The sequence below is a fragment of the Cladophialophora immunda genome, assembly GCF_000835495.1.
Source record: "Cladophialophora immunda strain CBS 83496 unplaced genomic scaffold supercont1.4, whole genome shotgun sequence".
In the NCBI taxonomy this organism is placed as follows: Eukaryota; Fungi; Ascomycota; class Eurotiomycetes; order Chaetothyriales; family Herpotrichiellaceae; genus Cladophialophora; species Cladophialophora immunda.
In genome coordinates, this window is record NW_015622544.1 from 1629140 (window position 1) to 1656920 (window position 27781).

General features: G+C 53.4%; 8 protein-coding genes across 9 annotated transcripts; 2 read left to right on the forward strand and 6 right to left on the reverse strand.

The window, feature by feature from the left end:
* The first annotated feature begins 132 nt into the window (after window positions 1-132).
* Window positions 133-5986, forward strand: PV07_06960 (uncharacterized protein). The gene is made up of 2 exons (XM_016393997.1): window positions 133-5124; window positions 5192-5986. Exons 1-2 carry the CDS (start codon window positions 573-575, stop codon window positions 5404-5406), a joined length of 4767 nt encoding a protein of 1588 aa, XP_016247416.1. The 5' UTR covers window positions 133-572; the 3' UTR covers window positions 5407-5986.
* Window position 5987: 1 nt separating this feature from the next.
* On the reverse strand, window positions 5988-8487 carry PV07_06961 (uncharacterized protein). Its single transcript, XM_016393998.1, has 2 exons — window positions 8302-8487; window positions 5988-8237 (listed from the first exon to the last, which is right to left on the reverse strand). The coding sequence occupies exons 1-2, from the start codon at window positions 8353-8355 to the stop codon at window positions 6987-6989; spliced, it is 1305 nt and encodes a 434-aa protein (XP_016247417.1). The 5' UTR covers window positions 8356-8487; the 3' UTR covers window positions 5988-6986.
* Window positions 8488-8659: 172 nt separating this feature from the next.
* On the forward strand, window positions 8660-11091 carry PV07_06962. Of its 2 annotated transcripts, XM_016394000.1 has the most exons (4): window positions 8660-8815; window positions 8888-9412; window positions 9482-9780; window positions 9829-11091. In XM_016394000.1, the coding sequence occupies exons 2-4, from the start codon at window positions 9272-9274 to the stop codon at window positions 9974-9976; spliced, it is 588 nt and encodes a 195-aa protein (XP_016247419.1). In that variant the 5' UTR covers window positions 8660-8815; window positions 8888-9271; the 3' UTR covers window positions 9977-11091. The 2 variants fall into 2 exon arrangements, with proteins under 2 accessions (XP_016247419.1, XP_016247418.1); XM_016393999.1 differs by having other exon boundaries at window positions 8660-9412.
* Window positions 9785-11125, reverse strand: PV07_06963 (uncharacterized protein). The gene has a single exon (XM_016394001.1). The coding sequence runs from the start codon at window positions 11002-11004 to the stop codon at window positions 10084-10086; it is 921 nt and encodes a 306-aa protein (XP_016247420.1). The 5' UTR covers window positions 11005-11125; the 3' UTR covers window positions 9785-10083.
* Window positions 11126-11294: 169 nt separating this feature from the next.
* Window positions 11295-12633, reverse strand: PV07_06964 (uncharacterized protein; the record flags this gene model as incomplete). The annotated part of the gene is made up of 3 exons (XM_016394002.1): window positions 11295-11923; window positions 11978-12396; window positions 12470-12633. The coding sequence occupies 3 exons, from the start codon at window positions 12631-12633 to the stop codon at window positions 11295-11297; spliced, it is 1212 nt and encodes a 403-aa protein (XP_016247421.1).
* Window positions 12634-13439: 806 nt separating this feature from the next.
* PV07_06965 (uncharacterized protein) lies at window positions 13440-14907 on the reverse strand (the record flags this gene model as incomplete). The annotated part of the gene is made up of 1 exon (XM_016394003.1): window positions 13440-14907. The coding sequence occupies one exon, from the start codon at window positions 14905-14907 to the stop codon at window positions 13696-13698; it is 1212 nt and encodes a 403-aa protein (XP_016247422.1). The 3' UTR covers window positions 13440-13695.
* Window positions 14908-19418: 4511 nt separating this feature from the next.
* PV07_06966 (uncharacterized protein) lies at window positions 19419-21659 on the reverse strand (the record flags this gene model as incomplete). The annotated part of the gene is made up of 4 exons (XM_016394004.1): window positions 19419-20743; window positions 20797-21015; window positions 21069-21397; window positions 21460-21659. 4 exons carry the CDS (start codon window positions 21657-21659, stop codon window positions 19419-19421), a joined length of 2073 nt encoding a protein of 690 aa, XP_016247423.1.
* A 737-nt stretch (window positions 21660-22396) lies between these two features.
* On the reverse strand, window positions 22397-26379 carry PV07_06967 (uncharacterized protein). The gene is made up of 4 exons (XM_016394005.1): window positions 25889-26379; window positions 25260-25839; window positions 24837-25206; window positions 22397-24784 (listed from the first exon to the last, which is right to left on the reverse strand). The coding sequence occupies exons 1-4, from the start codon at window positions 26221-26223 to the stop codon at window positions 22551-22553; spliced, it is 3519 nt and encodes a 1172-aa protein (XP_016247424.1). The 5' UTR covers window positions 26224-26379; the 3' UTR covers window positions 22397-22550.
* Window positions 26380-27781: the final 1402 nt, after the last annotated feature.

The following is a 27781-nucleotide window of genomic DNA, read 5'->3' on the forward strand; positions in this document are numbered from 1 at the left end:
CTTCGAATGCACGACCTGCAGCAGCCGAGCTCCACCAGCGACGAGTTGAACTCGGCATCGGCACATTGAGATTCAGCTCCAAGGAAGCACCTGAGCTCCTCACTGACCCATTTATCACCACTCCCACCGTCATCATCATCGCCCACCAGCACTATCCTTACGCTCGCTACCATCATATTATTGTTTGTTTGGCCTGGATGGCTTCCACGTGTCACTGCCTGGGTGAGCACTGAGAACAGGTTTTTGTGAAGCTCCACTTGTTGGTCTTCCAGAGCGAAAACGCGTCAATAGCGCCTGGCCAATCACCGCAACTCGCCCTGACCGAGTCCGCATTTTCTGTGTTGACAAGCCGACAAAAACACTGGGCTCGCACTCGTCACCGTCACCGCGAGGACCCCTCTGTCTCTGATTGTGAATCAAGCCGCGATTGCATTGTCCCCTCGTTCCCAGCACCAGGTCGCCCAACTATTGTCCCCCGTGCCTGGATGTGACCGACGTCAACTGCACAAATGCACTGCCAATAATCGACACTCGCGTTGTCCTTGTCTCACCCCGTTTCACCTTTGCCTGCCATGGCCACTGCGGACGTAGTGCCTGGCGACGACTCTCTCAACTATGGTCTACACACGTCAATGGACGACTCCGCAGATCCTTTTGTCGACGATGGCCAGTCCCGTCAGTCATTCCACGGCCACCGCTACTCCAGCCTGGTCGACCCCGAGTCCATAGCGATGGGCGCAAGCTTGTCCCCTTCTCAGGTCAAACGGAGCCTCATGGCGCACCTTGCTGAAACCGAGCGACGCTTGCATGACGCGCAGAAGCTGGGCGAGTCTCTCTTGATGCAGCAGTCAGAACTCAATGACAAGCTGCGCGAAGTGGAAGAACAGCAAGGCGAGGCGGAGATTACACCCGAGTTGCGGCAAAGACTGGCTGATCTAGAAAAGGAACATAATGACGTGGGCAAAGAGATTGCGCGGGCACTGCTGGGCCCGAAATCCAGAGCTGTCAGCGCAGAAGAGAAGCCCGGCATGGAGCAGGCCATCTACTCGAGCCAGGCGACAGCATCTCCTTCAAAAGTTATGGCCCCTAGCCGGCGCCAGCGCAATCAGCCGAGCAATCGGGGCGATGACTTGCAGTTTGCGGCCGATATCAGCACCTCTCTCCTCGCCCAGGTTCGACAACTACAAAGTGCCGTGGCGGAACGAGATGAGCTGTTGAAGGAGGTCAAGTCCGAACGTGACCGTCTGGAGAAAGATGCTGCTCTTTTCTCGCAGCGTCTGCGAGCCTTGGACGAGAGCGAACAAAAGTACAAGGACGAGAACTGGAATCTCGAGACCCAAACCCACGAGTTGCTCGCAGCTGCCCGTGAAGCTGCCGACCGCGAAAAGCGGCTCACTGCAAGTTTAGCCGCCACAACCGCCGAGAAAAGCCGGATACAAAGTGAAATGGATGAAGTGAGAGCCGCCCATGAAAAGTTAACCACTGATCATGCCACTGCCAAAAAAGCTCATGATTCCGAGCTGCATACTCTGAAACGCACAATAGATTTGGGCGACAGCGAGAGGTCATCGTTACAGCACAAGATTGACGAGTTGACGGCACAAAACCAGGAGCTCGCCCGAGCTGTTGCTGCTCGCCTGCGCGGCGCTCAACCGGATGCGGCTCCTGCGAATCAAGAGCATGAAGAGGACCTGAGGGACCTTGAAGCTCTAGAACATTCACCACCTCCATCCCCTACTAAGGCTACTCCAAGGCCAGGAGCTTTGGAATCGGAAACATTACGTAGCTCTCTACACCACGCCCATCGGATGATCCAAAATCTCAAGAACAACATCCATCGTGAAAAGACTGAAAAGATTGAACTCAAACGCATGCTTCAAGATGCCCGAGATGAGCTTGAGCAACGACGGGGAGACGGTTCTTTGGGTAGTGCAAGCAAACGCCAAAAGACCAAACCTGACCCTTTCAAGAAACCAGCCCGTCCTGATATGCTGGGCGGCAGCCGAAGGGCGCGGACCGATGTGGAACTCGAGGACGATGACTGGGAAGATCATGCGGTCGAAACGCCAAGTCGTCCCGTCAGTCAGAAACACTTGGCCGTGCCGTCTGCCGGTGAAGGCATTACTGATGCAAGCGATGCATACCAAACGGCGAACGAGACAGAAGGCAATTTTGAAACAGCAGATGAGAGACATGCGACGGAGAGTGAGGATTTCCAAACGGGTGCGGAAAGTCTGGCCGGCGACAGTACAGACGACCTCACCGAGACAGAAGATACAGCCTCGCATAGTCGAGGGGCAGGTTCTTCTCGTCGTCCAAGACCCAGTCTCACGTTCAAGCCTGCCGGAGATCGTCAGTCATTCATTAGCACCGCTTCCACCTCTGCTGGAGAAGAGGAAGAAGCGCTCAAAACGCCGGTGGTGACACAAACTCACAAATTCCGACTTAGAAATGGACGGCAATCATTCGCTCGCCAATCCAGAGTTCCAACCGACAGCACACCGACTAATCTGTACTCGGACACTCTGTCTCAAGACTCTCCCGCAACGGTCACCAGTGACCGTAGCCCACCCGCTGCTGAGCAGAGTCTGTTTGCAGAGTTAGGTGGGCTCGACGAGACAGCGAGTTTTGGAACTCCTGGGAGAGCCAGCTTAGCCTCCGTCGCATCTACACCGGGCATCCCTGTTTATACGCCAATTAGACAGCTTACACAGCAAGAGACACCAAAAAGCGCTGTCAGGGCTGCTATGGTCGATGCTGCAACGATGACTGATTCATGGGAGCCAGAACGAGATCTACCTGACCAGAGTGGCCGTGCAGAAGAGCCTGTTGAGGAGACACCTTCTCCCTCGAGCGAGAGGGCGCATTCGCCATTGCCCTCTGACTTCCCATTGCCTCCGACAGTGCCAACCTCACCAGTCAAGCATATCGACCACAGCACGCAGTACACTCCGCAGAGAGGATTACAAGAAAGTCCGATTAGGAACACTGCGTTCATCACGCCTCCGAAAACTGTCTGGGATGAGGCCCAGAGTCCAGAAATGATTCACTCCGAGGTCGATGCTGCGACTCAGCCGCGGACACCCACAAGGTTCGAATTCTCAGGTCTGGTAATGCATGATACCACGCCAGTGTCTCCAGAAACCCCTCAGCCGACGCAAGCCGAGCCATACACCTTCTCTGCCATTCAGTCTCAAACAACTGAGCCCGTGCAGTCTCCCGCTAAACCGACCTTCAATGGCGTCTCGGCTTCAACGCAAGCTGATGATCTTCCAGACCGTCCACGAACGGCAGAACGCGTCGTTGGAACGGGGCTTCTCGCATCTGCTGCAGCTGCTTTGGGCTTTGCGAAATCCAAGGAGACGCAAGTTCCCACAATAGCAGAGGATGAGACGAGTGAGCCAGAGAGAACGGTCAAAGAGCCTCTTGCTGAGGAAGGTGCTCCTTTGAAAGATGTGTCCGGCAACAGGGGTCAACCCCAGGGGACATTGGGATCAGAAATGAAAAAAACGGCGCAGGAAGAACGACCGCCCCCCACCTCCAATCATGACCGTGGCTCTCAAACGCTTCTTACAGCTGAAGAGATCGACGAGGCTCTTCGCCCTAAGACTGCAGTCCCCATAACACTTCCACCAAACGGCGAGTCCGCACAGAATGTCACCAGTCCCCTCAGCCCGTTGACTCCAACGGAGGGAGCTTTGATGAGTGATGCGAATGCACCTCTCACGATCAAATCAGGCCCAGAGTTCACTGCCACGGCGCCAGTTTCAGCCCCATCTCCCATCAAGCGACCGTCTAGCGCGTCAAGTCAGCGAGTATCCAGCGCAGCATCACATCCGCCTCTCCCAGCTGATCATAAGGAAGTGATCGCTAAGGCCAGCAGCCGGGTAGCATCGCCCACCAAAGAACTCGGCGGTTCAGGTCAGACATCAACGGTTATGGGCCCACCAGCTTTCCCCGCCTCTGCAATGCGTCGGCCACGCACTCCAGGAGAGTCTGTGCGGTCTCCCACTCGCGACAGCAATCAGCCACGGACGTCCAATGTCAGCCGTACACAGCGTGGGACTGTCACTTCTCAGATATCGCGTCGTTCCTCAGTTTCCTCGTTCGCCTCGGAAATAGATGAACGCTTCAACATGCACCAGACAGGACAAGTCTCTGCTCACAATTTTAGTACCGACCCAAGAATCATTCAAGCCATCACGCAGACCATGATCGGTGAATTCCTGTGGAAATACACACGAAAGGCCGGGCGGTCTGAAATGTCCGAGACCCGGCATCGCCGGTATTTCTGGGTGCATCCTTACACCAAAACTCTTTACTGGTCGGACCAGGACCCCCAAACAGCCGGCAGGAGTGAGTTGAGGGCAAAGAGCGTGCTCATAGAAAGCGTTCATGTCGTTCCTGACGACAATCCCATGCCGCCGGGACTGCATCGGAAAAGCCTCGAGGTGATCACCCCCGGGAGACGCGTCAGGTTTACCGCGAGCACCGGCCAGCGACATGAGACCTGGTTCAATGCACTCAATTACTTACTGCTCCGCGGTGAGGAGAACAGTCAATATGCAGCCGGTGGGAATGAAATTACTCGAGATGACTTGGAAGAGTTCAACGTGAATGGCGCCGGTTATGGAGCTACCTTGATTCCAAGCAATAGCCGAATGAGTCTCTCAAGCTACAACTCCCGTACAACGCGAGGCTCCCACCGTAACTCGGGGACCCAGCGCCAACAGCTCCCGCCCGGCGCGATGGCAGCCAGCAGTACCACGCGTGTCCCTCAGGACTCCACGGCGAGCCGCACCGCTCCAAACTCCACAGTGCGGCGAAGTCGGGTGGAACAGTCTCAAGAACCTGACAAAGATCGCACAGTTCGCGCTAGCAGCGTGAGTCGGTTTTCGCGTATGCTGGGGTCAGTGACTGGACGGACGCCTAGAGTGAGCGAGGCGACGGTCAACACTCCTACACGCCCTAGCGGCACAAGGAGTGAAGGGGGGAGTATCTACGATGCCAGCGTTGTTAGCGATGGGCGGAAGGATTCTGCTGAGGAGTTGAGGAGGGAGATGCTGAGGCAGGAGGAGGCGGCGTGGAATGGAGGACTGGAGAATGTGAGGGCATGTTGTGATGGTACGTCCTTTGTCCCCCCCTAATGAATGCACTTTGTCGAACCCGGTTACTGATATCGTTATTGCAGGCAAACACGATGTCTCGACCCTGAGTCACAGTCACCGCCATGCCTCGTCAATCAGCCACGGGCACAGGAATCTCGGCTTGAGCATGAGCCTCCGAGGCTCGGTCAGGAGACGAGATCAGTCCAGCACTCCAGGCCCCACTGCCTCTACCTCTGCGGCGTCCGGATTGAACGCAACGACCCCCACGAGACAAGCGGCAGCGGCCACAGCGTCATAGAGGACGTTGAGGCTGTGCTCGAGCGATGGGGGGATAAATTGAGAACGAATCAACGACGACTTTGGCGCATCTTCCCTTGATCACGGTTTTCCTTGTCGCTTGCACCTTTGCTCTCCAACCACCAAAAAAAAAAGTCGAGGGTCCTTATCATCTGGATTGTATCAGGCGTCGGTTCTACCACCTTTTTCCTATGTCTGCAATGTCAGTTTTCTGTGGTGATTAGCATGGCAATGCACGGTGACGACTTTGATGTGGTGGACAGAGCAAGTACTGAAGTCTGAGTCTGAGTTTGAGGTTGAGGGTTGAGTAGGGGCCTTGTCCTGGATGAGGCCAGCAGGGCATCGGAGCATCGGGGCATCAGGGCCAAAAGGCACGCAATCTTGTTCTTAATGTTTTGTTTGTTTCTTACTTCCTTCGTTGTGCTCTATTTTGTTCCTGCTGGTAGATAGTGGTGGTGGTGGTGGTTCCTCGCAACACGGTCGTAGTCATGCTCATGCTAATGCTCACGGGGCGTACACACGGGCACGGAGGTATTGGTTTGAGAATAATGAATGAATCGAGATGAGAAACGAGTTCTGTGCTAGTCTTCTTTATTTCTTGCTTGCCTGCTACAGAACCTACCCACCTATCTCCCTACTTACCTAGGTCCCGTGTGTCGAATGACCCATCCACCATCCACCGCTTTGCTTGCTGCTACTGCTACTGCTGCTGCGGCGATGGGGTGTGGATGTGAGTGAGGGAGGGTGAGGGCGTGGATGATGTGATGGCATCTATATTCCCCTGGTTCTTCCCTCTCTTTACTTCCCCTTGTTCCTATCTCCTTTGTTCTCCTCCTCCCCTTCCCCGACGCCGTCGAAGCCAGTGTGCAGGTGGAGGGGGAGAGTAGAGCCGAGTGCTGAGCGTTGAGTGCTGTGTGCCGGAGTCGGAGTATAAAGGAGGTATTCATTCTGTCTTTCCAAAGGTGCCACGATGGGCTGATTGATCGGACGCTCGACAAGTTGACTGATTAAATAGCATACCTAGGTGGCTGGCTAGACAAGTCGAGAAACTATCCACCAGCAGCTTTCATTCGAATTGGTCATTATCTCATTTCCTCCTCGTCATTTCATTCCTGTCGCTCCACCAGCTGCGTTGTCCACGGACCATGACCATGACCCAAGTAACAGGCCTGGCGAGGGTTCAGCGAAGATCGGAGTATATTGTACTACATCTTGTAGTCGATGCCTCTAGGGCTCGTCCCTTCCCTCCAACTCTTTTCTCCCTCTGGTCCTCTTTGAGCTGGTTCAGGTCTCCTTCCTTCTGGTTGCCTTCCGGTATTCGAGGCTATGGTTGGAGGTGGTTTTCCTCTCAGAGAAGAGACCAAGATCGTGCTGTCTCCTGCCATGGAATCAGTGTAGGCCTTGGGTAGGGTGATGGCAAGTCTGCCCTCGGGTAGAGTGGTAGCACAAGTTGAGATCCTCGGCGTCTGTTAGATAACATCCCATTATCTTTTGAGGTAGAGCATTGCCCCCTATTTGCAATCCAGTCCTTAGCAGCTTATAGTGCTATTTGTGACCATTTTCTCCCAGACACCTGTTCCATCACATAATATAAACCTTCTTAACCTGATCCCAAGTGAAACTTTGACCAGTCGTGGGATCTCTCACTTCCCCTTCCTTGCCAATCTGTACCTCGTGCATGCCGCCTTCGCCACCAAGTCCGCCACCGCCAGCCATGACGAGTTTTCGCTGCAACTCTTCCAGCCGTTCACGGCCGTAGATGCGCCCGTTGGGTAAGACAACAGGATCCGGTTCAACAGAGCTAGTAGTGTGGTGTGCGTAGGGGACATCGCGCGCCAGTTCGTTCAGCTCCATGCTGCAGATCGGACACAAAGAGGAATTCGTCGCGATACGAGCGTGACCCGGCGTTGAAGAGCTGGCAGGGTTATAGGCACTGTGGCATGCAGGAGTTTTCAATGCTGAGAGACCCGCTGACAGTGCGACGTGAAGCAGTGGCTGAATTGGTAGGGACAGCAAGGTGTGGTGGGTTTCGACAAACAAGTTGGATAAGTGGTGCCACCGCGATGGGGCAAACAGTGTGCGATATGGCTCGGTAGTTGTGTCCGGTGACTGCACCAATAGACCAGCTGCTTGCATGATCGACACTTTTCGGGACGCGATATGCGGCGTCAGGTACTGTTGGGCATGGACTCTCGCCTCCATTTTCTTTGCGGTTGTCCCTGCGCGGACCAGTTCAATAAATTGTTGGAACCGGAGTTCAAATTCGAGGTCAGTGGTTTTGTGGGGCGCTGTGACGAGTTTCTTGAGGGAGTTTTTGTTCTCGTTTATCCAGGCCATGGCGTCCCTGGTTTCGCCGCGGGTGAGTGACGAAGCAATCTTATGGCATGTAACGAATGTGTCAAGGTCAATCAGGTGAGAGATCTGCTTGGTCTCAGCGAGTGAGATGGCTGTTTTTGAGTAGCCTGAGCGGAGAAGGTAATCGACAATGAGGCGGTCGAGACGAGCTCGTGACCACTGGTCGTATTTGACGTCCACCAGGGAAGGAATGTCGTATAAGTCTTGTAAGTGCTTGATTCGCTTGGCCGAATGGTCATGAAGAGCCTCTTCCTCGATGTGTAGTTTTTCCAACTTGCGTTTGAAGTTCTGCATCCTTTGAATCATGGCATCGAGGGAGGCCAGCGTCTGCTCGGTGGTTTGTGACGAGCTGAGTGCAGCATTTGCGGTATCCTTGAGGGCGGGAAGGATGTAGTCTCTCTCTCGCTCCACATAACGTTGGGTATTTCTGAAATTGCGTTTGACGAGTTCATGGGGGAGGCGGAGGAGTGGTTGGTCCTGTCGTCGCACCGTCAGATACACTTGACTTTGCATACGGTGCCCGATCAGTGGGGTGCATTACCAGCAGGACATGGCTGTCTGCGTTGAGTTTGGTGGCAGACAAGTCTGCGGCCATTTTGGGACGCTGGAGGTGATGTGGGAGTAATCGACAACTTATATCGAAGAGCAACCTAGACACATCTGGATGACACTCTGTGGTTCATTCGTCTTGGTGGTAGACAAGGTAGTCAAGTGAGTGAAGTCGTCGAGTCGTCAAGTCTAGTAGGTGGGAGACTGCGGGCAGGCGACCCGGGCATTATGACAGCGGAGTGCTCTGCAGTAGCGGCTACGGGTAAGTATAGCACCTGCGACGGCAACGAAACAAATTCCAGAAAGAGAGGCACATGGCACACATGGCAAACCACGGCACACACATCTCCACTCCGTGCTTCGGTACTCTACTCATCTAATTGTACATGATTTGTGCAGCGGCATTATGTTACCATGTTACGAGACTCTCAACTCGGCTCTCGGTTGCGTTGCCTTCGACCGCGTTCTGAAGAAATCCAACAGCGAGGGCATAGTCCAGTCTACTTGTATGTATGCCTTCGACAAAACCACTGCAAGTTAGGCAGCCTGTGGCGCTTTTCACCCTGACATGCACGCAGTCCCTGCTTCAGGAGCCTCTTGGAAGTAGGGCTCGTTTGCAGCCGAGCTATCTATTCATCCAACATAGCGGACAAAGACTCCCGCAGACTTGTTGTACGAAGCAGCCCAGTGGGCAATTGTTGCGAGGCCGGATCCCCTGGCATTTTCTAACCGAATACGATGTACGCTTTGCACAGCCTCGAGGCCTGGAAGAATCCGCTCAAGAGTCTCGGACGACTGTAATCCGTCAGTGTCCATACCATGACGACAGGCTGATGCGGCCACGCTCCACCTTAGCCGGCGTAAGCAATTGCCTCGCAAAGCTTTAAAGGCCAGAGAAACATCATGTTGGCTGGTAAGAAGTAATTCAGCCGCTGTTGCCGTCCAAGTCGTCTTTGGCCACCATGACAGTTCCGGTGCGTCCAGCTATCCTCACCGCCGTCGCGGTACTCCAGCTTGTCCTAAGCTTCATTGCTCTGATCCTTGCGGCCTTTTCTGCTGTTTGTTTCGGCGCCGAGTTTGCGTATGGCGTTGTTTGGTGGTCGGTAAGTGCCAATCCCATCTAGAGTGTGAGTTCTACACGATTCGCATGCTGAATGCAGAACATTGCTTAGTTTGGCTGGACACTGGTCATTTCTTGCCTTCGCTGGTGGACTCATGATCTTCGACGCTCGACCATAGAACAGCTGGTCCATCTTGCCTTTGAAGTTTTCACTCTGCTCGACTGGGTGGTCGCCACCGGTGTCCTTGTTTCTTTGAACATACACTTGCATCACCTCCGCCAAACATATGCATTCGATGTCAAGCATGATATCCCACTGACGGGCGAGTTGATAACGCATCTATTTACGAGCGTGGGTATAGGTGGGCTTTACTGCAGCTATGCTTTGAATGCAGTCACGGGTATAATCTTGTAGGTCGTATCGCTTTGATTAGATTCTTCCTGCTGACATGGTGGAAGCATAATGCTTCTGTTCTCGACCTATGGGAGTATCAAGCTTCTGAGAATATCAAGAGAACAAACATTGAGCGAGAATCTTGAGAAAGACGGTTCGTACGAGAAGCTTTCAACGCAGGAGCAACTGGTACGAAAGGTGCCATCCTACTGAACGATGCGGACGCTTTCAGAACTTCTTTGCAAGAGCCGATAAAGGACCAGTTGAACCCTCACAGGGATGCCGCTCGATGATGAAGCCGTTACGACAGTCTCGGATCCTCATCCCAACAGCGAATACCCGAGATCCTTCCCACTACCCATCTCCACCAATCTTTTCCGCATGGCCTCGGCCCTTTCGCCCTTGCGTCCCTCGATCGAGAACTGCGCTCTGTCGACCCAGTCTCCAACGGCATGCTGCAAGACTTGTCGGGCACGCTCGGTTCCATGGCCTGCCAATCCCACGGATCCGTGCAACGTCATCCGACCCAGCTCCTTGGACGTGTCGATGCCCTTGTAGACACCTCGATGAAGGATGTTGCTGTCGTAAAAGACCGCGTCTCCAGGCTGCAATTCGACCAGGAGTTGGCCTGGTAGATTTGGCTCGTAGGGGGCTGCTTCTCTCTCCGTCTCGGTCCTTACTCGCCGATGACTGCCCGGTACCACAATGAGAGATGCGTCTTCAAAAAGCGCAATGTTATACTGCGCATGTAACTGTTGACCCTCGGCGCTTTTATCCTTGAGCTGTCTCTCTTCTTCTTCAGGCGTCACGTCGGGCCGAATGTCGTCTCGATGCCAGCGAAGCTCAAAGTCAACCTGGTCGGCAGGACTGACCAGGAGATTGAACAGTTCCATCACAAGCTTGTCGTCGCCTTCCGGGTCGCCCTTGAGACCGACGAGCTCTTTGACCACGTCGAGGATCTCGTCCGAAAAGTAGACTTCGGCGAAAGTGTCTCGGACGTTCATGTCCGGGTGAAGCAAATGCTGGACGCCCCATATGTTGTCGCCTGGTTGCCATTCCTGCCAGGGTGGGTATTGCTTGGGCACGGTGCGCACGTATGGCCATTTACCGTTCCTTGCCCGCTCGGTGGTGTACTTGCAAGATGCTTTTAGCGCCAACACGACGTGTGGTGGCAGCAGATGCGGGATCTTGACAAAGCCGTCTTTGCGTAGGGCGTCGAGATATGGGGTGGAGGACACCATGGTTTTTTTGTGTCGAGCTTCTTGTCGGGGAAGCCCGCCACGCGCCAGATGTAGGATGGGACAATGTACAAGAAACTCGAGTATGAGGGGTTGATGGTTATGTGACCAAGATCTGGATCCGAATCTCAGTCTCAGTCTCTGGAGGCGTGAGGATCGAGGGGCGGTGGTGGTGGTGTCTTCCCCGCACCAACGTCGGTGCCTCGCTTCCGACTGCAACGTACCAAGTTCCCAGCGCAGCCTGCGCCACTCACAGTCCTCGGCCTCCCCCTTCGCTGATGTGTGGCACCCCTTCACATTATGTACATGTGTTGCAGTGATAGATCCACCGAAACCCTTTCTAGCGGCCATTGAACCAGTGGCCCGAATTCGAGAGGCAGCACACGCGCAATGGCCCGGACCAGACGGGCACCTACACCCTCCAGCCACCATATGTCCCTAAACGCCTCCAGAGCCACGCCGTAATGCGCCAGGATCGCGAGCGCCATTTGGTCCTGAGCTCGGAGCAGTCGAACCAAATCGGCCCCGACGTAATGAGGCCAACCGATCATGTCATCAAAGATCCGACGCTCGGTGTCTTGGGTGGGGAACGCGTTCGTCAACATCTCGATGCTGCGCACATAGACGGGGATGTTGGCTGTTGTTTCTCTCGCGACGCTCAATCCGGGATTGTCGCCCAGATGATGCACGTACGACAAGAGGCTGCCGAGCGCGTTTTGCGGGCCCTCGATCAATTCGGAGAGTATGCTTCGAGGCTCGGTCCCCCGTGCCATCAGAGGTTGCATGCCGCCTTGCCGCAGCCATACTTCGCCTTCAAAAGCAATCACAGTGGCGCCAATCACGTATTCGAAGACGGAAGCGACTTCGGCAATGTACTCGTGGCCGTCGATCTCGCTGTCCAACACGGAGATAAACGAGTACTCTGTAAAAGGTCAGTAAAACACACAAAAATCCCCGGGACCAAAGGAAAACTTACGGATGGCAAGAAGCAGGGCGGAAAACGCAAAGAGAGCGTGACAGTTCTCCGCCGTGATGTTTTCAAGCTGCGGAATATACCCCTCCAACGCTCTGTCCTGGTGTTGGCTTGCAAGGTCGAGGTACTTTGTCTGCAGTGGAAGTGGGGATGTACATCGAATATGCATCGCGGCCAATGCCAGCACCCCGTGCCTCAGAAAGGGCTGGCTCAAGGCAAGACCCGGGACTGTCACCTGCCACATTGGAGCCAATTCGTACCGGTCACCCATGGTGAAGCAGGTGGCCTCTGACCAGCGCCGGATGAGTTCTTCATCATGCTGATCGAGCATGTCGGTCATGTGTTCGAGACTCTGGGCGCTGGCTGATGCTTGGGGGGTGCTGCTTGAGCTCTCGCCCGAGGACTGCACCAGCGGTCCACCACTGGGATCCGAGTCGAGAAACGAACAACGCCCACCGAGTCTGTTGCAGTTGGCACAGATAGGGCGCTCCTCACCACACCTGATCCTTCTCTGTTTGCAATTGGCACATCCGTGGCGAGACTTGGTATGGAACCGGCGGGACGGCATTCTGAATCATGCTGTTTTTGGGCAGTGACAATGGAGGTTTTGATAAACACAGGGCCAAAGTTGGCACTGCTCCGAAAGTGACGAGGGACATATTGGCAGCCCTCTTATAGCCTTCTGGCCCCTTTGCACCTCTGCCATTCTTCCGACCGTTTATCGCCAAAGACTCGGTTGTAGCTTCCAAGGCGCACAATTGCCTGACTCTTGAACCGAGAGCAATTGGCACCCAAGTGTTTCAAGGGAAGGGCGACGACGAACAACGGCCCAGCGAGCGGATCAGGCGCACAACTAGCTTCCGGACTGAACACCAGCTGCGTATGCAAGGTCAAGGTCAGAGTGGCAACAATAATTCATATGGAAGCTGTGCATCCCCGTGTGCGGCGCGAGGCTGAGACGGGGCAGGGGGTGGGGGGGGGGGTTAGTTAGTGTGCAGCGTTTAAAGCCGCTAGGCGCTCTGGACGACGCGACCTGATTGCTCCGTCGGAGCTAACACTGGGGCTGAATCGCCAGGCTAGCGGGCGAACCCCTGTCACCGAGCCGGCTTAGAACCGATGCTATACTGCTTGTGTATGGGGGACGCTGAAGAGACGGCATGGCCTCCGCCAATCAAGCAGAAATTCTTGTGTGTTCCCAGCATCGCCACCTCGTCCAGGGCCATCTCGGTTCTCGAGGGCGTATGTGTCCCTTCGATGTCTCGGGGAAATGCCTCTTTCGACTCGCTTGGGCATGGTGTACGGTGCTCCTCGGCTGTGTAGACAGCGAAACGGCATTGGATACTGGATGCTTGATTTCACAAGAGGAGATGGTATTGATTGAGATTTGCCCTGGATCCGGCCTCTGGTAGAGAGTTTTGTCCTATGTAATGTACAATTGGCCGCTATGCTCGAGGGCAAAAAGTACCGAATTTCCGACCGAATGACAGACCACCTTCGAGCAGCCGGGAATGCCTTTCGGAGGGGTTTCTAGAGGCAGGCCGAATACACAGCCATAGAGGTCGATTCGAAAATGATGGAGAAACAAAGTCGAGACATTCGTCAACCGCTCGTCGTGGTCTGAGGCGTCTGAAGCGCCTGCAGAAGAAATCCATTCCATCTCTCATCGCAAGACTTGTTTGGCACACTCATTGTTGACATTTCCATCCATCCTTCAGTGCAACTCACCCCTCGAGGGCTCTGAGTCGACCTTCCAAGGATTCGCGTGCCCCAACCAAAAGCCGCTCTATAAGTTTCTTGTTCTTCGGGTTGGCCGTCAGCCTGTGGAAATTGGGATCTTGTCTCGTGCCACCCTCGGCGTCGTCTGAGTTCGGCTCCAGCGATGTTCTCTTCTCAAGTCCGATATCGTACAAAGCTGTCTGAACATACCTGCGCTGTTCTTCGAGGCTATTCTTTTGCATTTCGAGTGTCTTGCTAAGGGCCTCAAATGTGTGCTGCCGGTTGATCGCCTCTTCCCAAAGCTTTTTGGCCTCCGCCGTAGGTCTCCACGATTCAGGTTGATCTTTCTGCCTCTCCTCGAAGGTGAAGAAGGCGTATGTCCAAGCTGTGATCATAGCCTTGAGAATTTTCATATCCCGGGCTCTCTGGGGATCCTCGTCGTCCTCCGCAGGGAAAAGGGACTCAAGGTCTTTGAGATCGTTGTACAAAGTGCATGCAATCTTGACCATGGCGCTGCTTGCAAATATCTCATCCAGTGCAGAACGGAATCGCGGATCTCTCTCAACATACATTCTACAGGCGCGGATCAGGCAACATGAATCAATGCCCATTGTTTCCGCGACCAGAAAGAGTGCAGTTGTGACAGGCGTGGGGCCATCGCGTGAGTCCTCCACCACAATCTTCTCCTGAACCTCGGTCCAGTACGCTCGCTGAGCATCCGTATCTAGTGTATGACTCTGCTGAGATTCCGTGACAACGTCTTTGCCTGCTTTCAGTTGTTGCTTGATATAATCTCCGTATCGATAATAGAATTGGGTCTGCTTCAGCTTGCGCGCATTTCTCACGAGGTCCACAGCAAGCGCTGATGGTATCACAAATGCCAATTCGTTTTTAGCGGCCCACTTGTCGAGCTCAAACACTGCTTGGTATGCATCTACAAGTGTCCGCGCCGTGGCCCGGAGATCTTGGCTGGCTTGCAGGGCGTTTGAAGTAGCTGACTTGTATTTCTTCGCAAATGCAAGCTGTCTTGGCGTGATGTTGCGTCTTAGCTTCAAAGCACGAGCGTACTCCAATCTGGCCTGCATGGCTTCGGCATTGTACTCGAGAGCACTGTCTTTTGGTTTCGGTCGGTCATGGTCGAGAAGCAGCTGGAAGCCGGCCAGGCTACAACCATCGTCAGCTGTGATGAGCGGTATGCTAGGGCTGTTCCCGGCCATGATTAGCAGGATGGGTGAAATATCGGAGTGTCAAGTTTCAAACGCATCTGAGGGCCTGTTGAGATACTTATACCCTTCAGCCATAGAGTCTGGCCAACTCTTGGCGCGAATGGGAAAACATAGCGTCACCAAGGGACGTGTGACACGGACGTGCTCCGGGTGCCAGATCGCGCATGACAGGGCCTCTCCAATGTGACTGACAGAATGCAAAGTGCCTTGGATTGATGAAGAAGAGAGGCTGTGGCTATCGCAGAACACAGAAAGGGGCCTGATAGAGACTAGTCCTATATTGGTCTGGTTCCCTATCATGTGACACGCTCGAATCTCAACCCCTGAATTGCATCCAGTCAATCGGTCATTCATCGTTCATGATCCCCATCTCAAGCTTCTTCATATGCGCTTTGTTCACCGGCAGTGCCACTTTGTCTCACTATGCTGAAGGACTTTGTTCGTCTTTGTCATGCTTCGTCTCTTTGATTCACCCGTCTTTCTGCCCTATCTCGTCAATGGACGCTGCTGCGACTGCCATTGTTTCCTTCTCTGCCTCCACTTCGTCCTTGTTCTTCGAGCTATGCCTCGTCTAGCATCCTATAAGAGGTCTACGGATCCATGGCGATACAACGTTGCCAGACAACATCCCAACTCATCATTCAGTCGCAAACATGCCTGTCACGTTCAAATTTGTGGCGGAAGACGCTCAAACCGCACCTGCAGCACCACCTTCTGACCTGGCATCCTTTGGCATTCATACCATCTTCCGCCAAGAGGCCTTTCGGTATGCCGATTTTTCGAAGTACCTCCCCCTGGCAGAACTGGACAAGGACGCCTATGACCTCGCACCAATTGTATACGACCGCATGAAACCGGCTCTCAGACTTGCAACACTGTTCATGAGACATCTGATGCCAGAATTCGCACGCATCGCGTTCGCTGAGGTGGAGCAGTGTGTGGACTCGGATGGCCTCGAGTACGAGGAGCTGACGGATGCATGGGAGTACCTACCAGAAGAAACAGAATCCTTTGAACGAAACTGTCTGACACGACTATGCTCCGACTATCGCTTCACCATCTTGACAGGCGACTTCGCGCGAAGCCTATGTGATGGCCACGACGAGCTAGCTGGTACTTGCGCCCTTCTCACCCATATTCCTGACGCTCGCTACGATCATGCTTACCCACAAACTGGCTTGAACAGCTCATGGCTGTGGTACTTGACCAGAGACGACTGGGACACCATATCCACCCAAGAAAAATACGCCAAATACTTCATGTTTGCGACCACCTTGGTCCATGAGCTCGCCCACGCTGTGTGGATAGATCGAGAATTGTCAGGCTTCCATGTCAAAGGTGTGGAGAACGGTGAGATTACCTTTAATGCGCCCGAACCCCGATGCTTCGACTCTCAACAGTTTGAAGAACTTGGCTGTGCCATGGAACTCGAACTCTTTGGGAGCCTACCGGCCTTTCCCCACCTCGGAACCCCCACGACTACGGAAAGAGACTGCCGCGACAAGCCTTCCAACATCCTGTTCACACTCTTGGACGTTCAGGGAAGAGCTATTGATATCCACAAAGCAACGGCCAGGACCATCTATTCATTCTTTGATCCTCACTTTTGGTACCCACTAGAAGAGAATCTGTCCCCGGCTTACATAATCGAGCTCGTGGAGACTCGTAGAATGCCTCGCCGTCGACTGTCAACTTCTCTTTCTGATCCAATGGATCTCGACGAAATCAATGCGCCGGTCCTTTCAATTCCCCGTCCTGGAATGTTGAAACCTGCAATCACGGCCGACAATGAACTGTTCGGTTGAGTGCTCCTCTTCTCGGTGAGTCCAGTTTCTCTTTTATCCCCTTGCCCCTTTCCCCCACCAGTGAGGATACCTGTTGTGTTTGTGCTCTAAGCATATCCCCTCATTAAATACGGAATAGGTATCTTGCTTAATATGAAGGTAAATTTCCAACAGGTTCACTTTGATATGATTAAATTGTAGTCCACTACCCATGAAACTCTCGCTCTTGTCAACTCAGATTATTCTGGTCTTAGACTTTCTGCTAGGAGCTATCACAGTCAAGCCTGTCGAAATGACGGTGTGATGACTTGTCCCGCAAGTGAAAGCCTTCCTTTGTCAAGCCGTTTCCCTTCTGCTGTGGCTGGTTTGGATGTTGACGCAGATTACAATGAAATTCCAGCCAAAGAGTGCCACTATCGAACTCCTTTTGTTCATGTGATGTCTCTTTGTGATATGTGTATATTCTGCACTTAACAATGACTGTCGAACAAGGCACAAAGAAAAGAGGCAGCACGAAGAGACATCGATGTCTTGACGCCTAGCTGTCTCTTCTACCAACTGCTTGAGATCGCTCATACGATGGAAAAGCCTGAAATTCCCAAACACATCTATACTGTCCCCTCTTCACCATAGAACAAACAACACGACTGGAGACCCCAACCATCCATAATGGCTGTCAGGTCGAGATCGGCAATTCCGTTATTCATATTTTTGGCCATCGTGCTCCTTTTCCTGCCCTGCGCAGCCCTCCTCTTCATATGCTTCCGTCGAAGGCATCGGAGAAGAGCTGACGACGTATCGAGGAACAAAGCCACAGACGCCGTCGCCGGGAGCATGCCGAACTGGGCAGCACCCATCGAGCTAGGCAACATCCAACCACCACCGCCGGTGGCAACGATCCGTCCCATCCGCTCTCTGCAGACAGCGAAGAACAGACGTTTCCCGACCACGCACAGGGCCGCTAGTGGGATGGACAGTCCGTTCGACAATCCCCGTACACCGACGGCTGAACTCGCTGCGTCGGAGCCAACCAAGCCCGGCGAGAGTCGCAGTATCCAGGTGCAGAATACGGAGTACCTTGCAGCGCAGCCATCACGAAACCTGTCCCAGCATCCTGCGACCTCTCCGACATTACACGTTGCCCGCTACAATCTTCAAGCAGCGTTGGTCATGGAGCAAAGTTCCGCCGAAGTGCGGAGGGCCGGGCAGAGATCAGCCTCCATCAGTGACGCGCCAAGGGTGAAGAGCCAGATTGTGAAGCCCGAGCAGGCTGCCGCAGCGGCGTTTGAGGATTCTCACTCCCCGCCGGTGCCGAGCGTCGATGCGGGGGGGTACACTTCGGAGCACGTGCCCAAGGGGTGGGTGTGAGGTCAAGACAAGCTTGGAAAGAAAGGATGGTTTGATGGCACAAGAGGAACCGAGAATGGGAGCTTCAGCATAAGAGAGTGGTGTGACAGAATCTGGAAGTGAGGGATTGTGTTAGTTGGTGAGAATTTGGCCGTCTTCCCCCCCTTGTACGGGATATAGATAGGCATTGAGTTGGACACAATCATGAGGAATGCAACCCCATTTACACACAAACATCTCGAAAAAGTAGTCAACTTCCAGTTCTTTCTCCCAGCCCATGGACTGGCTCTGTGCGACTCTTGTGCACATTGCGAGCGTGAAGGGCGGGCTCGGCGGGAGGATCCGACAATCAGGGGCGCCAGCCTCGTCGACCTCCCAGCCCCTCGGCGACCTGAAATCGAAAAAGCCCATGCTCTCTTCCCCTTTCGCACGCCACGCTCCTTGCTAAGAAAACGGCGCACCGTGGGGATTTCCCGTCCCTCCCTGGCTCTCTGTTGCAAGGTTTTCTCGCATGTGTTTTGGTATGATGAGATCCATCATATATTCAGATCCCCCCCCCCCCCGGCTTCACCCTCCTATTGGGTATTCCTCATAGAGGTCCCTCCGGCCACAGCCCGGCCGGCCCGACCGATCACGACATGGCGCTCCGAAATGACGCGGGCGCTCTCGAGCCGTCTACTGTACAAGTAGTAGTGGCCATTGCGAGAGTGGATAGACCTGTTCGCCAATTACGGAGGAGAAAAAGCCGAGGGTTGGGATCGCTTGCCCCTCGTCGTCTCGCGAGAGAGGCGGCCTTGTCCGTCGTGTGAAAGGGCCTGGCGAGACGAACGGGGAGGGTCGAGGCCGATCCCCAATGAAGAATGGTAGGGAGGCCACGGGGGTGGTGCGGAAAGTATGAATTGTGTTGGAATCGTGGTCAAGCCTTTTTTTTTTCTCGAAGAATGCCGTTATCGGAGGTGATCAAGCGGGAGGAAGGGCCGTAGTCTATGTTGTCTTGGAGGTCTTGGGGGGATCTCATGCCCCTGGGAGGAGAAACATCTTTGAAAGGACGAAGTCTCGACGGGGTAGGATGAGTAGGACCAGGGGACGGTGTTCGAGCTCGAGCGCTGGCCTGAGCGGATGTCCCGAATGGTCTCTGTATAGATCCCACATGGATGGACATTGAACTGGAATGTATGCAAGCTGCAGTCGGACTCTATTCCTTGTCTATCGTCCATCTATCGCTTCCCCTGTACTGTCTCTCTAGCAGTCTATCTTTCTCGTACTCTATCGGTCTAGTAGTCTACCCTTTATCGCTCTATCCATCTAGTATATTCTATCGCTCTATTGTGCTGGCTATCCAAGAAAGCACCACCGTCCACAACACTCATCTCACCTCCTCCCCTTTAACTCCTTGACCATCCCGCGAACCGCCCGGGCAATCTCATGCCGGCCGTCATAGAACGGGTACACGATGACGACGCACATGGCGCCGAAATGCCAGATGATGGCCATGGTGACCCACCCGCCGAAGAAGCTCTTGGTGAAGATCCAGTCCCGGTACAGCGGCAGCGGCCAGAGCACGATGGTGACCAGGACGTTGACGACGAAGTAGATGCTGGCGATCTTGAACCACTTCTTGATGTGGCGGATCGTCTGTGCGTCGAACGGGTGGACCACTTCGTCCAGGGGCACTTGTGCGTTCAGCTGCCGCCGTGTCGGGCTGGGGGGTGGACTGGCCTCCTCTCCGCCCGTGAGGTATGTCTCCTTCTCGTAGGCTTCTTTCGCGGAGCTGTTGTCTGCAGTCTTGGGCGTCTCGTTGACGGCTTCGCTGCTGGGCAGGGTGGACTGCAGCGAGCTGCTCGGCTGGCTCTTGTCTTCGATCAGGTCGATCCTGAGGAACTCGCGCCAGTCGAACTGGCTCGGCCAGGCGAGGGAGATGATGACAGAATACAGCGCCGGGGAGAAGAAGGAGACAATGGCAGCGTAGAGCCCTGGGACCTGGTCCTGCGTTGTTTGAATGTTGATTGCCCCCGACCACGCCCATGACAGGGAAAGCCAAGTCGCGACGCCGGACAGAAGCCCGAGGATGGGGCTGAGGATGGCCGCCAGCTTCGTTTGTCTAGACCAGAGGAGCGTCAAGATCATGGGCAAGATACCAGGACACGCCACGATTGGTCGGAAGTACGTGGACCAGTTGTTCGTCGCGCCGGCATACTCGAGCATGATGGCAAAGCCGGCCATGAAGCAGCCGTGGAAGACCACCCCCCAGTGGCTCACCTTGAGCGTTTTGCGGTCGGACGCTCGGGGGTCGATGTAGGTGCGGAAGAAGTCGAGAGAGATGATACTGCTGACCGCTATCATGGACGAAGACACCGTGCTGGTGATGGCCATAAAGACGAGCACGAGCAGACCGGCAGTGGCCCCAGTGCCAAGAAGCGACCTCAGCACGTACGGCATCACGAGGCCAGAGTTCACTTGAGTGAGTGTCAGAGTATTGGGGTAGTCGAACCACACGGGAGTCTTTTCGATCGCCCGCGCGCTCAGCCCGATAATGGTCCCGGTGCACCAAGGTATGGCGAGGATAACGACAGAGACCAGGTCGTAGGCTGGGACGGTCGAGTGCACTTCCGAGGCGAAGGATTTCTGCCAGAAGGCGGTGTCCATGAGCACCAGTGCGAGATTCCCAAACTTCAACACCAGGCCGAACATGAGCGCTGTATCAAGCATTAGTATAGTGCCCGACATGCGCTGACGCGTTTGCCCTTACAGCTCTTGGATTTCATGGTCAAAAGTGAGCCTTTGTAGTTGCCAGGGATGTAATCGTTCGTGGCTTTGACTTTGTCGTATAAGCCCGAGATGCCTCCAATATGCTCGTTCGTTAGGACAGCGAGGGAGAAGTAGATCAAGAGGATCAGAGCGATAGTTGTATGTAAGAAATCAGTGAGAAATGTGGCCTTGAGCCCTCCCACTGCCGTGTAGGTGACGACTTTAGATAGAGTGTCAGCATCCGCGACCAATATGGACCAATGTTTGGCTTACCTCCCGCCGGAATCAAGATACATGCAGCGATAACATGCATTCCAGTCATCCCAGTCACCAGCTGAGCGCCTGCCAAGATCATACTGCCACAGCCGAAGACGTTGTTGACCAGGTTCAGGAGGATGAACAGCCAGTGCGCATATTTTCCGTATCTCATCTTGATGATCTCGAGCGAGGTATGAGCATACGGCACCCGCAGCTTTGCCACGATACCGAGGACTGCCATGAGCGCAATCTGGAAGGATAGTCCACTGGCCCACCATATCGGAAGCGCAACTCCCCACTTGTATGTGTAGGCAGCTGAAAAGACACTTTCGTTGATCCACATCCTGGATAGATCCATTCTAGTTAACACGTAGACTGAGTTCACACCACCACCATTCGAACTTACCAACTCGAAAAAACCGCTGAGGCCGTCAATCCAGTCCCAACGGAACGGTTAGCGACCATGAACATCTCCGATTGATCGCTGTCCTCCGAAAGATACCTCTTCTGGATGCGGACTGCAGCGATGATAATGAGACAAAACAGCACCGAAAGACCAACGATGATGCCATAGCCGTCGGCCTGGGTGAGAAGTTCCACGGCCATCTTGGAAATTGAGCAGTCTCAGCAATGAAAGGGTGGGATAAGACGATATATTCCGAAGGAGTACATTCTCGAACTACTTATACCGTAGGTATATGCATCCACAATCCACGTGACTTGCAGACAACTCCCATATGGTATCATCCCTGTAGTGCTGACCTACCGCTACCCGTGCCTTTTGGGTGAAAAAAAAGGCAATGTTATCCTTTGATTGCTGAGCATAAGTCTCTTCTATTCGCTGAGATGCTTGCGTGGAATGAATCGCGTGCTAACGTGGTGGAGCAACGTGATGGCGTTATGCGGCTCGCACAGCACGCAATGAGAAGTCGAAGTCGGCAGCTCCTCGATAGATCCTCATCAAACGTGGCCAGACGCTAGAAAGTTAGCTTGCTGCGGTGAATTGACGTTAGACAAAGGCTGAAAGACTCACGATTTAGGTTGAAGGACTTGATTCTTGGATTCCGTTTCCTGTGCCGTAACGCCCATCGCTTCTTGCTTGACGCGAGGTATCAATGCAGTGCTCTGACTGCAGGCGTCAGGATGAACGGATTGCTCCGCTGTGTCTGGAGGGCGACCGTCTTACCAGGGCAACACTTGATTGATACCTCCAACCATTTCCTTTGGAAACTGATCGAGAAAGCAGGGCACCGGAGCGGCTCCAATTGAGATATGAATGGTGCCGACGTTCTTCGCAGCGCTGTCGATTGAGGGCCTGTCGACGGTCCAAGTTCCTTCTTAGGATAGCAAGGTCATTCCCTCATTACTCCTGGTTTACTCCAAAAAAGATTGCCATTTATCCCTCAAACATAGATGTCGTGATCCTCTCGTGTCTGCGAAGCGGAATCTCGAGCTGAAGTCCTTCGGCTTTGGGATGGGGGTACCATCTACTCGTGTTCAACCTAGATGTCGTGAAATGAAGTCGCGGATTTTGCTTCTCACGCTTATCGTCCTCGTGTCCACGGCCTGATCTATGAGTGCATTGGGAAATTGAAAACCGGCTTCTCGCATTCGCTCCAGAAACCCAGGAAGACCTTTTTTACCTCGACGGGATAGACGACCACCATGTGACAGGAGTAGCATGGCACACTCGAATACTGCTTTGAGAGACGATTGATCCTTGTAAGTGTCTTCGAGCACGAAAGTGTCCAGCGGAGTATACCCCTGAGAATCTCTCAGATTTACATCAGCTCTATTTTGCAGGAGCATTAGTGTCATGTCGCGGGTCCAGGAAGCATGGAGGGCAGAAAATCGCTCTGCCAAGGGGTGCGTGTGCCTTGATTGAAGAAGTTCATTCGGGTTTTGCCCACCGTCCTGGATGAGCACTCGTGCAAAATTGACCCACTCGGTAGGGTGTTTCCGCAAATTTATGTACTGCGCCCGGATGAAAACTGTTTCGAACGGAGTCATGCCGAAATCTCGATCAGAAACGCGAAACCCATGCCGCAGAAGGATTTGTGCCATCTTTGCATAGTCCATCGTCAAGTGATTCACAGTCAGGGAAGCTGCTATCTTATTCAAGGGTCGTTCATTCCGGTGACTTTTCAGGTCTCCAAGGGATTTTCGAACGTAAAGATAGAGATTGCATAGTACAGCGAATTCGAAGTGGGAGGTTCTTAAGCTGTTGGGTCCGTCGGAATAAGATGGTAGATAGAAGAATGGGTCTGGCAAGCTGTCGATAAAGGTCGTTGCTGCACGACCAGTTGATCTTTCATCATGATGTGCCAAGTCCAAGAGAGTCCGATGCGAGTTCAACTGTCTCTCCTGACTCGCGAGCACGCACTTATACTTCAGTAAAAAGGTGTAGCCATTGTCCAACCGCAGCCTGTAGGCATCGCCCAGTATGGCCTGTGGAAACTGCGGACTTGCCACAAAGTCGCGCACAGTTCGATGGATGAATTGGACAACTGTTCTGCGTTCGTTGGACACCGCATCTACGTCCACGCACTCGAGAAAGCCTCCGCAAAGGTTAACAAGGTCTCTGCTGATGGATTCATCGTTCGAAGCTCGCTCAACTGGGAATCCGGCATTGCGCAGGTGTTTCTTGCATTCTTGAAAAGTATTCCCCGTAGCACACGCTGAGGCGAAGAATAAATCTTGAGGTGTGACCAAGTCCGAGCTACGAGACACTATTTCCAAGAGGGTAAATGCTCTCCAGCGTGAAGGCTTGGGTATCCTCGAAATAATTCGCATGTAGAAGTCTTCCAAATCCGCCGGCAGTCCGCTGATCAGCGTTTCAAGCTCTTCTTGCGAAGAAATCGTTGGTGACAACGCGATTGCATCAATTGCGAGCTTTACCCAGAGAAAAACTCCTTCTGCTCGGGTCGCGATCAGGCGAACCACCTCGGCAGGCGGAAGCTGGCTGCTGGGGGTCGATGGATCGTCCGCGGAGTATGGATGTTGTGAAGTCAGCCGTGATAGTCTGCTGATTGTATATTGTTCCACGTCTTGGTACGTATGCTCGTGCAACACAAATCCAGGCTCACTGCTGAAAGCCTTGACAAAGCTGTCCCATTCTCGACTGGAAAAACAAAACCTGACTTTCGTCCGGCTACTTGAGTCTCGTGAGGTAGACACAGTCTCAAGAATCCATTGGGAGATTACTTCCGGAAATCCATAGTATTCATCCAAAGCATCGAGGAAGATTGTAAGCTCGAGGTCGTGCTTATCTTGCGTAAGTACTGCGGCGAAAGCCTCTTTGAGATCTTCGAAGTTCCAACGGTCACGGATTTGTCGAGGCTTGGAGCGGTAAATCTCGAGCACCAGCTCAGCGATGGTAGACTCTCGGGAGACCAAATTCGCCAGCATTCCTCGCAACAATCCATCTAAGGATTTTTGGAGGTACGTACCCCTCTCGTTGAAGAAGAACCACAAGTCGATTTGCTGTTTTCGTGTACCTCTGGCTCTTATTGCCTCCTTGAGCTGTTCGGTGTTGTGAAGGTATTTCATAAATGTGCTCTTCCCCGAGCCTGCCTTCCCACGAATCCAATATACGCCCGTTCCTTTCAAGATCCAGGGTATGAAACCCAATTCGGCCTTCTCAAAAATCCAGCCGAAGGTGGACTCGTGGGCTCGTTCAATTGCCTGGAAGCGGAAACTGCTCTCCTCAAAATTTAGAGATTTTAGAAGTCCTTGGACACGTTAGTGAACATCGTGGTATCTCAAGAACTAGTTGAACCTCACTTCTGGAGTCCACAACGTTGTCGCGTTTTGAAGATTCTATGTCGTCGATCATTTCCGATTCCGCGTGCGCTGTGTCGTGGGGATCGGCAGATTCTTTGCCATGAGGCCTGAGGTTTTGCAGAAATGATGTCGGCGCGCGGGAGACTCGCTCCGATACCAGGCCACCCTCTCTCGCATCCACAATCTCGCGTACGAAATTGCGAACAACGAAGTAGTTAAGGTCATTTCTTTCGAATTTGGCCATGTCTGAATGATTTTTGTTGATGTGTAATATGTCCTGGTGGTCCCTAGAGCTGCGTTGTACCGCAGAGTCACGCTGTACGAGAATCTCGGAAGTACCGGTTCTCTGCGCCTCACCATTTGATTGCATCTAGCAGCGGAGCGGTCAGCATGCAAAGTGTGATAAGTCCTCTGTTTACAGACCTCAGTTAAGGGTGTAGTTTCGGTCTCAAAAGCCGAAACAACCCGGATATCGTAGTGCTGCGCGATTCCAGAGAACTGTTCATCCACCACGGAGAGCCAGGATGGGACGTTTGGAGGAGGCTCCGCGAGAGACTCTATCAGGTGTTTGTTGGGTCGCAATCCTACAATGCTAAGTAGATGGTCGATCCGCATCCCTCGGTTCGGTACTCCGAATGCAATGAACAACTTGATTTTGGAAAGCATAGTCTTCTTGGCCTCTCCAGACCCGGCGAGATATAAAAGTGCTCTTTTCACGAGAATGCCGCCGAGGCTATGACCTAAAAGGATCAATGGTCTAGCGGAATGCTCTGCTCGCCCAATAGTCAACAGATGATGAATGAAAGACCTAGCAAGATCGTCGAGAGATTGGAATGAATTACTCTCCACAAGCTTCGTATCATATCCGTAGATCATGCAGCGGACAGTGGGAAAGTCACGAGGGAGCTGGTCTCGGAGCCACATGAACTGACGCTGCCCAGGCGGCCTTCTCTGTCTCCATGAGCCGAACGGATGACTTGCGAGGCCAGAAACAGCGACCAAGCTCGGTTAAAGATTAGCAAGGATCTGCGCGGGCCTATCATGGCACATACTCGCATGTATGGTGACGGCCATCGACGCTATTCAGAGGAGTAAATCCTAGGAAATCTGTGTCGAATATGAGTGGTGAATCACTCCCAATGGGGGCAAATTCCCAGGTCGTTCTATTCGCGTCTTGTAGCGGCTTGGGTATTTCATGGAACTCCAGTGTCGCTGTTTGTGATCGAGGCGAAGTCCAATCGTCCGGTGATGGCGCGAGAGAGCGAATATGGATGTTCGCTTCTCCGCCGAGATCAGGCACAGAGCCTTGTAAGAACTGGGCGAGGCTCTGGCGGGTGATTTCTGCTGGCACCCAACGAACTCGAAAAGTCTTCGTTTTATTGCTCATGGTGTCGGCAAGCTTTGTCAGCTGGGATCAGTGATAACCGTGCTATCCACCGGCCCCTGGCTGGATGGTCTTGACATGTTGGATGGATAGAACAAGCGAACTCGGTCTGGGGCTGTTCAACTTGAATATGCCACAAACCAGCTTTGCTCGTCTGGGACTAGCGGACAAGCTCAAGGATTCAGGCGCAGGAAAGCTCTCTGCGCAAGAGACAGTCGGTCCAACTGGAGGTATCTCCATGCCCTCAGGGAGCCAAGTTGAGTCGTGGGACAGATAGGTTGTCCTTCATTGCCCGTCATCGCCATAGCCAAAGCCAACCTCAACGACGACTCGGTTCGGTCACGTTCTCGATCTTCGCGATCCTTACCAGCATGCTCTGTGCACGTTCCAACCGCACCAAGATTCACATCTCCCGCCGAAGAGTGCAATAGTCTCTGGTAAGAAGAGCTTGAATAAAATTGAAGGGGTCTTTAAAAGATTTTATCATTCACGAAATGTGATGCGAGCGACTCCAAGTACCTTCGAGTACTGGCGTGTCGGCCGATCCCTAAATCCCACTGAGGGTCATCCACAGTGAGACGGAAGAACGACGGACTATGCTCCGCTGCGAACCTAAAGTGCTTCTAGGCTTGATCTCCTTTCGCCGATTCTGATTCCGCGTCCCTTGCCCTTAGATGCTCTCTTGTCGCTCGGATGTGGTAGATGGTGAGGAAGAGGCTGACAAGGATGCCTACACCCAACGTCACCAGTGGCAGCACTATTGCAAAAATGGTGAATCCATACGAGGCATTATTGAATGCTCCGTCGTTGCGGAGCTGGTGTGTCCCCAGACCAACCTGCATCGCAGTGAGGATGATGGTCAGATAGGCAAAGACTGCCACCAACCAGGCAAAGTTGCGGCGAAGGAAAGATTGATATGTCATGTTCGTGTAATGATAGCCCCGGACAACATGCGCAAGGCGGTACGCAGGATGGAACCGGTAGATCATGTTGATGCGACTGAGACGTAGCTCGCCGAATTGAAATCTCGGTGCACACGGCATCTTGCCAGCGTTGATCTGATGGACAAGTCCAACCAGCCTCTCGCTCAGCGCTTGCCAATCTTTCCATTCCATACCTTCCGGGAGCAAGTGCTCCTCCTTGGCCATGTAGAAGTCGCTCTTGTAGTTGATCAAGCGCACATACGAGGCAAGGAAGCCATTGGCAGCGCTCTCAGCCTGACGATGCTGGGAGATGTGGGATTTGACAAAGTCCCCATCCAAGAGCCATCCGGGCAATGGCTTGATGAATATCGTGTCGCCCTTCCACAGTAAATGCAAGTCCAATTGCTCGGTAACGACTATTCGACGACCGAGGACGCGTTGGCGGTGTAAGGGACGGATATTCCCCAACCGGCCCGCCAAAGGGAGACCTCGATCGACCATAGCATCGAGTCGAGATACATCCAGTTCGCTTGCGACAAACAGGCTGATGTCCTTGAGCGGCTGAAAATCTGTATTGTGACGAGTATGGAATAAGGTAGGCAGGTCGACATGTCCTTGGGCCACGACACTACTTTGAA

What these genes read in the sequence shown, in the direction of transcription:
- PV07_06960 (XM_016393997.1), top strand. Translation starts at nt 573, where the DNA reads ATGGCCACTGCGGACGTAGTGCCTGGCGACGACTCTCTCAACTATGGT. An exon ending in TGTGAGGGCATGTTGTGATG is followed by an intron (nt 5,125 to 5,191) that starts GTACGTCCTTTG and finishes TCGTTATTGCAG; the next exon opens with GCAAACACGATGTCTCGACC.
- PV07_06967 (XM_016394005.1), bottom strand. Translation starts at nt 26,223, where the DNA reads ATGAGCAATAAAACGAAGACTTTTCGAGTTCGTTGGGTGCCAGCAGAA. An exon ending in GGCCGTCACCATACATGCGA is followed by an intron (nt 25,840 to 25,888) that starts GTATGTGCCATG and finishes TCTTTAACCGAG; the next exon opens with CTTGGTCGCTGTTTCTGGCC. An exon ending in CAACGTTGTGGACTCCAGAA is followed by an intron (nt 24,785 to 24,836) that starts GTGAGGTTCAAC and finishes AACGTGTCCAAG; the next exon opens with GACTTCTAAAATCTCTAAAT.
- PV07_06961 (XM_016393998.1), bottom strand. Translation starts at nt 8,355, where the DNA reads ATGGCCGCAGACTTGTCTGCCACCAAACTCAACGCAGACAGCCATGTC. An exon ending in CAGACAGCCATGTCCTGCTG is followed by an intron (nt 8,238 to 8,301) that starts GTAATGCACCCC and finishes GTGCGACGACAG; the next exon opens with GACCAACCACTCCTCCGCCT.
- PV07_06963 (XM_016394001.1), bottom strand. Translation starts at nt 11,004, where the DNA reads ATGGTGTCCTCCACCCCATATCTCGACGCCCTACGCAAAGACGGCTTT.
- PV07_06962 (XM_016393999.1), top strand. Translation starts at nt 9,272, where the DNA reads ATGACAGTTCCGGTGCGTCCAGCTATCCTCACCGCCGTCGCGGTACTC. An exon ending in ATGGCGTTGTTTGGTGGTCG is followed by an intron (nt 9,413 to 9,481) that starts GTAAGTGCCAAT and finishes AACATTGCTTAG; the next exon opens with TTTGGCTGGACACTGGTCAT. An exon ending in GCAGTCACGGGTATAATCTT is followed by an intron (nt 9,781 to 9,828) that starts GTAGGTCGTATC and finishes ACATGGTGGAAG; the next exon opens with CATAATGCTTCTGTTCTCGA.